General features: G+C 42.3%; 2 protein-coding genes across 2 annotated transcripts; both read left to right on the forward strand.

Annotated features, from left to right (window-relative positions):
* Positions 1-873: 873 nt before the first annotated feature.
* On the forward strand, positions 874-3,855 carry pvalb5 (parvalbumin 5). The gene is made up of 6 exons (XM_034594447.1): positions 874-1,131; positions 1,685-1,761; positions 2,817-2,949; positions 3,235-3,344; positions 3,570-3,627; positions 3,658-3,855. Exons 1-5 carry the CDS (start codon positions 1,013-1,015, stop codon positions 3,590-3,592), a joined length of 462 nt encoding a protein of 153 aa, XP_034450338.1. The 5' UTR covers positions 874-1,012; the 3' UTR covers positions 3,593-3,627; positions 3,658-3,855.
* A 1,938-nt stretch (positions 3,856-5,793) lies between these two features.
* Positions 5,794-8,173, forward strand: LOC117766973 (parvalbumin beta-like). The gene is made up of 5 exons (XM_034594448.1): positions 5,794-5,951; positions 6,805-6,879; positions 7,047-7,179; positions 7,532-7,641; positions 7,879-8,173. Exons 2-5 carry the CDS (start codon positions 6,819-6,821, stop codon positions 7,905-7,907), a joined length of 333 nt encoding a protein of 110 aa, XP_034450339.1. The 5' UTR covers positions 5,794-5,951; positions 6,805-6,818; the 3' UTR covers positions 7,908-8,173.
* The last annotated feature ends 1,309 nt before the right edge of the window (positions 8,174-9,482 follow it).

Consider the following 9,482-nt stretch of genomic DNA (forward strand, 5'->3'; position numbering starts at 1 on the left):
ACAGGCGGACATTTGACTGAAGCATCGTGACTTTTCTTTCATATTGACACTGCATCTTGGATGTTAGACTTATTTCCAATCACAGCAAAACGATAACAATATAAAACATTTTATTATAATAGCTGAAAATATGACATTATGGCGTTTGTAGTCCCTTTCAAGGCACCTGCTTTTTTATGAGGTGACATAAAGAAATGAGATAACACAAGATAAGACAAGATAAGATAAGATAAGATAAGATAAGATAAGATAAGATAAGATAAGATAATCCTTTATTAGTCCCACAATGGGGACATTTACAATATTACAGCAGCAAAAGTCAAAATAAGCATCAGTTAGTAATAAGTAGCATGCATAACTTAAGTGTTATGATAATGATACTTAAGTGTAAGGGATATTAAAAAATATATGAATGGAATAAAAACTATAAAATAGTTAAAATAAAAACAGGGAAAAAAATGTGCAGTGAGAGAATATGTACAGCGAATGGATTGCACATGAACCATTGTATTGCACAGACAGAATGAATATAGCACAGTGAATATTGCACAGGTAAGAGAGTTAAAGTGCAGTCCATAACATATAACAAACATATTCAATAAATGCAAGGCTATGTTTGTTAATACGTTGCAAGACTTATAATAATGATATCATATCATATCATATCATATCATATCATATCATATCATATATAGTTGCATATTCATGTGTCTGCACAGTTTCTTTACTGTATTGTTTTTTGGTGTTGGTTGCTGTTGCAGCACTAAAACATAAATGGAAGGATAAATATCACAATCAAAATTTCCACAGAAAAAATTGTATTTATTATTGATTATCAGTTTTAATTTCTATTATGATTCTTTTTATGCCTGCGAGTTTGAACAACAGTATGAGTAAGAAAATTATCTGCTCTGATTAACTGATGAAGAAGGAGGAGGAGGAGGAGGAGGCGGAGGAGGAGGAGGAGGCATCCTGTGTTGCGTGGGGGGAATCTCCCTGGGTTTGAGGACAGATGCGTCAGGTTGCTTCTTGTTCTCTGGATCACGAAGCTGCAAGAGGTGGCTCAGAGGCGCAAAGCAAAAGAGGCAGAGATCATAGACTCAGACCTTGGAAACCTCATCCAAAAACACAGTGAGTACCAAGTTTTTCTGCAAATTCATGTGCGCTGCCACTTTTTGTGTGATGATGGCTGGGAGTCCTGCGTGTATCTATTGGAGCATCTCAATTATTTTTCAATGCAGGAGGAGGAAATACACAGGAGGGGGAGGGGGGGGGGGCGTAAGGGGGAGAATAAGACGTGCATCCCTCTTTTTATTTGCTTCTTTAAGTGACTTAAGCAAGTTCTAACCATAAGTCAATTTCCCTATGCTTTAAACAATGTCACAATAACTTCATTGCTCCAACTGAGAAGAGTCCACACTTACATCTTCGGTTAGTGTGGCTGCACCCTATTGTGAATGTGGTGCAGCACAATTGATTAAAGGTACAACTCAGCTCCGTAGTGTCAGACAGTGCTGATAGACTATGCACAGAGGAATGATAAGGCTTAATCCATCCATAAGTTTTCGACTGTCTTCAGACTGTTACCTGACAGCAGGAAACACCTGTGCCAGTTTCATTTACCATCACTTTGCATTTCCTCCACGTGTGTGTGTGTGTGTGTGTGTGTGTGCATATCCCTCAGGCAGTCACAGAGGACCATGGCATTTGCAGGGATGCTGAGCGAGGAGGACATCAGGGCTGCGGTCCAGGCTTGTCAAGGTGAGTCAGACATGCAGCTCACACTCACACGCAGGGGGACACACACTTTACACACACCTGATTATTAACACAAGAACACATCCCATGCGATAAGTGAATTTACTGCACATCCTCTCACATGTTGTAGTGAGAGACACAGGCAGCGTTAAACCCACTCCCACAGGGGATGGCTGTATGATGTGTTGTTCACAGGGAGCCTGCAGGTAACCTGGCAGCCATGCGGCAGGAGGAGAGTTACCACCCAGATACCAAAGTGTTTATGTTGAGTGTTCACTCAGGGAAGAACATATATTGCCCTCACATCCCAAACCACTTAATTATTTATCTCAAGCAATTATATCTGCATGACAGGGCAGATATCGCTCAACCGCTCCAATGGAAATCAAATGTCAGTGCTTACATGCCCTTTATTCAAGAATACCCCGCAATGTTTTAGGCAAAGTAACATTTCAACTTTTTCAGGTGTATTTTGTTTTCTGTACTTTTTGCAAGTATCAATATAAGGAGGTAGTATTTCTATAATTAATGATAAAAAGGGGTGGAAAACTAAAATGTCTAATGAAAGTGGGGACAACTTTTTTTAAGACAACCCACCCTTATTTCAATTTTTTATCAAATCAGAGTGTAAGTCTTTTAATATCTCATGTGATGGGTGCATGTCTTCTTCAGCAATGAATTTTCAGTTACTTGAAGGTAACTTATTCTAGATCAGAGTTTCCACTCTGAACAGCTCTATAAGCAAAGGGCTTTTAACATTTAGGTTTGAATTAGAGCCACGGGCGATATTCAGTGTGCTTTGACTGTTTCAATGGCATAATGACAACGCCTGTAATGGTATAAGACAGTGATGCGCTGCGGGGTCTATATTGGTAAATGTCATTGGAAGAAGAATGAAAGTCATCTGAGCGAAAGAGTGAATGCGACATCTCTATTCAGCCCCTCGCCATTCTTGCTTTCTTGTCATTCTGCGATTGACCTCTCACTCCCTCGTCTGTCTCGCCCATTCCCTTTCTCTCTTTCTCTCCCCCACTCTCTCTCTCTATTTCCCCATGTAGCTCCAGGCACGTTCAACTTCAAGTCGTTCTTTGCACAAGTGGGACTCGCCGGCTCATCTGAGGCAGATGGAAAGAAAGTGTTTACGGTCCTGGACCAAGACATGAGCGGATACATTGAGGAAGAGGAGCTCAAGTAAGGATGGATGTGTGTGTGTGTGTGTGTGTGTGTGTGTGTGTGTGTGTGTGTGTGTGTGTGTGTGTGTGTGTGTGTGTGTGTGTGTGTGTGTGTGTGTGTGTGTTTGACTATGAATGAACTGAGTAATCCATGGGGGAGGACTGGTGAGTGATAGAAAGGGTGATTGCAACATCTCAGAAAGGCCTGAAAGGGAAGATGAGCAACACCCTCAGAAAAGATAAGGTCCAAGTTGATTTAAGTCTAAACTTATTGCTGATTTTCTTTTTTTCCCCCAACCATCAGACTGTTCCTTCAGAATTTCTCTCCGGGGGCAAGGGAGCTGTCTGTGGCGGAGACAAAGACCCTCATGGCTGCAGGAGATAAGGACGACGATGGCAAGATTGGGATGGAAGGTGGGTGCTCGTGACACATGAGAAAAGATGCAGTACACACTGCACAGGGGAGCTGTCCACCACTTAGTGCTGAAGTTGCAGTTGATAAAGCCCATATGAACAAACTATAGAACTGCGCCCTCAAACAAACAAGCAGATATTATGGGTTTGTTGAGTCATGATGCTGCATAACGATGAATTGTTACCTGCAGAAAACAAATTCACTCTTTCTTTTGATCTCCTCAGAGTTCTGTGACCTCCTGAAGTAAAGAGAATGAACACACGTGACAACTGAGGACTTTCCCTGTTTTCAACAATGGATTTTTTTTTTTTTAAATGGAAAATCCTGACTTTCCAGATGGTTTGTGGCGAAGAACCTCAGATATTCTGTCCCTGCCTGCTGCTCTCCTCGTTGATGTGTGTGTATAAGATGTTTGGTGGACAGACGGCGAAAGCTGGATATTAATTGTGTGTGTGTTTGGTGAATCAGGTACCTGGAATGGATTAATAAATGTATTTATTAGATGTGAAATCCTTGTCTTCTGGTCATTTTTATACAGAACGTATAAAGGGTCTCATTTCATTCCTTATTTGATGATAAGATGAGACTCTATGGTGGGATTGTAATCACTAGTAACAAACAAGATATACAGGCTTTCAGTTTCACTTAATCCTGAGTATAAAGTCTGAGCTTCATCATTTACTGCACATTTATGATGTTAAGAAATGGCTGACAAGACTAGATCATGATCATTCATTAGAACTATTTCACCACTCATCGATAAGAGAGCTGGTTCTTGATGTTCTTCAATAAAGTGACATCTGTTGATTACAGTTGCTCAATTTATTAATAAAAAGCAAAGTGTAAAATAGGAGATATTAAGGAACATGTAAGTAAGAGTGTACAGTTCATGCCTGTGCATGAAATCGCTCAGCTATACTCAACACATGGAAAGGATCTGGAGGAAGATGACTGGACAGACTGATGTGGGGAAACAGAGCTGCAGAGATTGTATCCCAAAAAAACTGTTGCAATGGGGACAATTCAAAACCCAGATTTTACAGATTTTTAACAAAATCTTCTTTTAAATAGGCAGAATTTTGCATTTTAGATTGATAGGAACCTACTTCACATGTTAGTGCGCATTTGTTGGTCCAAGAAATTCCTCACTTTCGCGTCGTTAGGGCCAGTACTGCCTTCTGCTGGACGGATTCCGAATTCCTGCAGACCGAGCAGAGACATTCCCCAGTAATTATGGGAAATACTTTTCATTCCCAGAGCAGACGCGTGTGTGACGTGTCTCTGGGATTAAGATTTAAAGGAACTTAATTTGAAACATTATCACGGTGCGTAATTCATAAAGAGGTCATATAGGCCACACAAACCAATCCATCAGTCACTGAGGGGGGACGCTGCCATCCTGGGTTCAGTTATTAACGTGTGGAAATGAGATGTGTTTAGGGCGTCGGGGCAAAATGAGTTGTCGACATATTGCTAACTTGTCCACGTGTTCGCGCATGCACAGGAAATGGTCTAATGCATGGTTGGTGCATTGCCTATTAAGGACAGGGATCTGCGGCGGTGTAGGCCCCGAAGTCTCAGTCCCCTGCAGGGTGCTGAGTTCGTGTCTCCCCTCCCCAGCTCCACCCGCTGCCTGCGCAGTTCAGGTGAACCATATGGAAATGTGATGTATAGAAAACTAATGACACAGGGCTGCACACATATCCACCAGCTGAGACCGTCTCAGGGCGGGGTTGCAACTCCCATCCCTCAGATTCAAGAATAGAAAGCCTGACTCCGTTAGTTTATAATCAACTCATTAAAAAAAGAAAGAAAACTATGTGAGAAATAAGCAGACGATTAACTGCATTACCCCTCATGAGCAGAAATTACACACACACACACACACACACACACCACAGAGAGGACGATCAAATGAAGCTGATGATGATTATTAAAGATCAAATATTATATATGTGCATTTAGTGAATTATATATATTAAATGTGGACAGATGTATGGAAAGACAGGAAATCAACTGTCCCTATACTGACATATAGCTTAATATCATAGTAATAGCACAAAGAGTATCTAAAGTAAAAGTGTTTGCATAGGAGTATATAAGCAGATCACATATATCTACACTGATATAAATGCTGGACATTTAACCCGGTGAATTAATGATTTCCTGTGAACAGCAACTGGCATGGAATCAAAAATAGATGTTGTGAAACGTGGCCCGCACTCTCACCCATTTCCCATTCCCTTCATTAATAGCCTTCACTCAGATGAAACTGGCAGCCTTAAAAAACTATCCCCAACAAATAAATAAATCACAGGAGTGCAACGTATCCCGTGGAATGAGCGCGCAGCGGGGCCTGCTCGGGTTTCCACACGTCTATAGCTATAGGCCTCCGCGCACATGGCAGCATCCTCATTTGTTCGCCTAAAAATAGGACCAGACTAGTAGACACATTTTTTCGAAACCCATGCATCTTGGTACCTGATACTGAGACGCAAAGCTCTGTAAATGGTGTTGCTCGTGGATATATAAGAGAGAGGGATCGGAGTCTTGGGGCATTCACTCGAGTCACTCTTGGTTTTCACTCGCCTCAACGCAGCTCAAAGGTGAGTGGGAAGTTGTCCGTCCCCCGCAGACGCTTCACAGTCTTCTCTGGCAGATTGCACTGGGAGGACAGGGATTCAGACCAGGAGCTCCCCCCCATGGACTATAAACTGTGGAGAGAGATGGAACCAGCATAGTGAAGCTCCACTCGGACCACAGGACGATCCAATCGGTGCCGAAAAACGGAGGCCAACTGCGGCCATTTGATTTGAAAGGATCTTGTGGAGGATAAATGCGCAGTTTTACTTTACTTCTCTTAACCGGATAAATTATCATCGCGTTTCCCCGGCTGTGTGATTCGTATTACCGTAGTTTGGCCTGTGGGAGCATCGTCTATTTAGTGCCATAGCAGCTTAACGCGTTGGGATAAACAGAGTGAGAGCTGTGCTGCTGTGATCAGACATCCGGAGGGAAGAGTAGCTGCAGGAGAGGAGCTGCTGCAGCGTGGCAAACACTGCTCATTAAAGCAATTCAAGCAATTAAATATAGGGCTTTGGAAATGATGCTTTCCAATGGTGAAATTGGCTGAACCTTTATTTTCTTGTGAAGCTTTATTGCAGAAAAAGCCTTACACAGTTTTTGTTGGGGGGGGGGGGGGGGGGGGGGGGGGGGGGTTACTCTCTGGCAGCTGATGCATGATTTTAGCCCTCAGCCTTGAAGCTTTTAACTGTTTTATGGTTAAACTCTGAATACCTCCAGGTATCCCAGGCCATTCGAGTATAGGCCTATGTGAATCTCCCTGATGCACAACAATCCGTATTTCAGCTTTGCAGGATATTTCTAACACAAAAATATGAGCACTGTGCAGGATTTGGGATGCTCACACTAATCCTGTCTTCTTCTCTCCTCTCTCAGAATCAGAATAGAAAATGGCCCTCGCCGCTAACCTCGATGCTGGAAAGGTGAAAGCCGCCCTGGACGGCTGCGCAGGTGAGCCTCACTACCTTCGTATTCAGTCAATTGAACCGGTCACATTAGTTCATTTTGAATTTTCACTTAACAACTTTACACAGTAATCACATTACATCAACACTGAATGCCTGTGTCGTGCTCCTGCAGCCTGTTGAGTGCTAAGGGTGTTAAAATGTGTGTTCCAGCTGCTGATTCCTTCAATTACAAGAAGTTCTTCGCCGCCTGTGGCCTGGCCAGCAAGAGCGCTGATGAGATCAAGGTTGCCTTCGGCATCGTTGACCAGGATGCCAGTGGCTACATTGAGGAGGAAGAGCTGAAGTAAGACATTCCAGCACTTGCCACTTACAGCTGACACTCAAGACTCATTGGCCCAAAAATATGCAGCAGATATAGTATTACTGTATTGTTTGGTCTAAATCAATAGGAAAAACAAGTGGGGGGGACGGTTTCTTTTCCCAATACTTATGTTAGCTTAGCTATAATTTTAGGGCCCAATAAAACATTGACAGCACGAAAGAAACTTTAAATACCAAATTAAAGCCCACATTTAAAACCAAGTGGACAGGCTTTTAGAAACATTATATTTTAGTTGTTATCAATATCAATCAGAATCAATCAATACAGACTGACATGTGCTTCAATTTTAACTTCTTCTCTGTCCACTTGTCAGGCTGTTCCTGCAGAACTTCTCCGCAAGTGCCAGAGCACTCACCGACAAGGAGACCAAGGAATTCCTTGCCGCTGGTGACAGTGATGCTGATGGCAAGATCGGAGTCGATGGTAAGAGTTCCTTGCGGAGCATCGTACACATTCCTACAAAGACATGACATATATACGCCTGACGCCTGCAGCCTCATTCTTAACATCAACTCACATACTCTCCATATCTGCACACACACAAACCTTTGGTCAGGGACTTGATCCAATCAGACTCCATCACACCACCTTCATGACATACTGCAAAAATCTGAATACATTTTGTTCTCTTCTAATGGCAATTTTATTCTTCTTTCACAGAGTTTGCTGTCCTTGTTAAGGCACAATAATTTCCATTGACCGGGATCAACCTCTTTTCACGGAACTGCGAACGCCTTGCAAGATTCAGTAATCATCAGCTGAAAGAATATTTTTTATATCTTATTTATGAGTTGCCTGCGGAATATTTCTCAACATGGAACACATATTTTACTGTTAATGTTATTCAGGTGTGTTATATGTTCTGAAAAATGACTTGTGCAAACTGTACAACACCATCTGCAGATCTGAGGATGAGTGAAAAACCAGGAATAAATACTCTTTTGGTGTAAAGTCAACCTGTTCAGGTCAGTCTTCTTTGAATCTGCCATCTTGTCTTGCATTCTACAAGCCACTGTTTTCACATAGCTGCAGCTACTGCATGTCAACACAAAGGGCTGAGGGTGAGCCGGTGCTAACTGAGTTTCCACCTGCCAGGGCCTCTGAATGCTCGGGAGGTGCTGAGAGACAGTTGAAGTGACCTGCCCGACACTTGTTTTGATAATTAGTTAATGAGAGGGAGAGTGTGGCTGGACTCAGGCCAGGGCCCGGCAAACACAGCAGGGGGGGGGGGTGTCCCTGGGGGCTTTGCTGGGATACTTCCTGGACCCAGGGAGGTTTGCAATGGATAGCTGTCACACACAGTGTAATTAGGTGTGCTGCTCCAAGGTCTTTTTCTCCACCAACTGCTGCGTAGTCAATTAGATGATGTGCTGTGGCAACAGGAGGGCTATTAACAGCCACCGTTGCATCAGCAAGACCTTTTAGCAGGTTTCAGCTGCTGCCAAGATGCACATCTTTAGTGGTTCTCAGCAAAGAATTGAATTTTGACTGTGCCACATTTTCAATTGTAGAAATACAAATACTTAATCTTCAGAAAAGACAGCTCATCAGACAAATAGGTCTGCTGTTCCTGATCAAATTAACGCTGGCTTTGCTCTATTCAAAGTAATTTCATAAATTTTTACTACTGTGACATGTTGAACTGTTCTCGGTGGAAAAGTCCTGTTCCACTTAAGACTGCTGACCTGAAACTGCAGGTCAGCAGTTTAAACCCTCAACCAAGACACTCAATGACAGCTGTCTACTGTCAGTCCAGTGCTGCCACCTACAGGCCAAAGCTGCTCGCTCAGCATTTCAAGCGGAGCTGTACTGACAAACACTTATGCCTTTAAACGCGATTACAAAGAGCTGCCTAAATGAAGTGTGTTCCCAAAACAATATCAATTCAACCCATCTGCATGAAAAATACCAACATTCACAGAATATGTGCAATAACTTTGACTTGCAAGTCAAAATTGGGTGGATTGAACTTTTCTGTTCCTATGCAGCTTGACAATAACTTGATTTTAAAAACAATTATTTATACAGCCAAAACTTCACAACATATAATATTCTAAATGGTCTAAATGGCAAAATCCTCTACTTTTGCCTTTTTCATATTAGATATTGAAAACAAATTGGCAAATCATATCTAAACACACTAAGTAAACTTAAATTAAAGTCATGGATAAAATAGCCAGTGCCTTCCAATCACCAAAAAGCTGGAAAAAAACAACCAATTAGAGCCACTTACACCAGTTCTAATGCATGCATCAGTATCCAGC

Source organism: Hippoglossus hippoglossus, chromosome 8, assembly GCF_009819705.1.
Source record: "Hippoglossus hippoglossus isolate fHipHip1 chromosome 8, fHipHip1.pri, whole genome shotgun sequence".
NCBI lineage: Eukaryota > Metazoa > Chordata > Actinopteri > Pleuronectiformes > Pleuronectidae > Hippoglossus > Hippoglossus hippoglossus.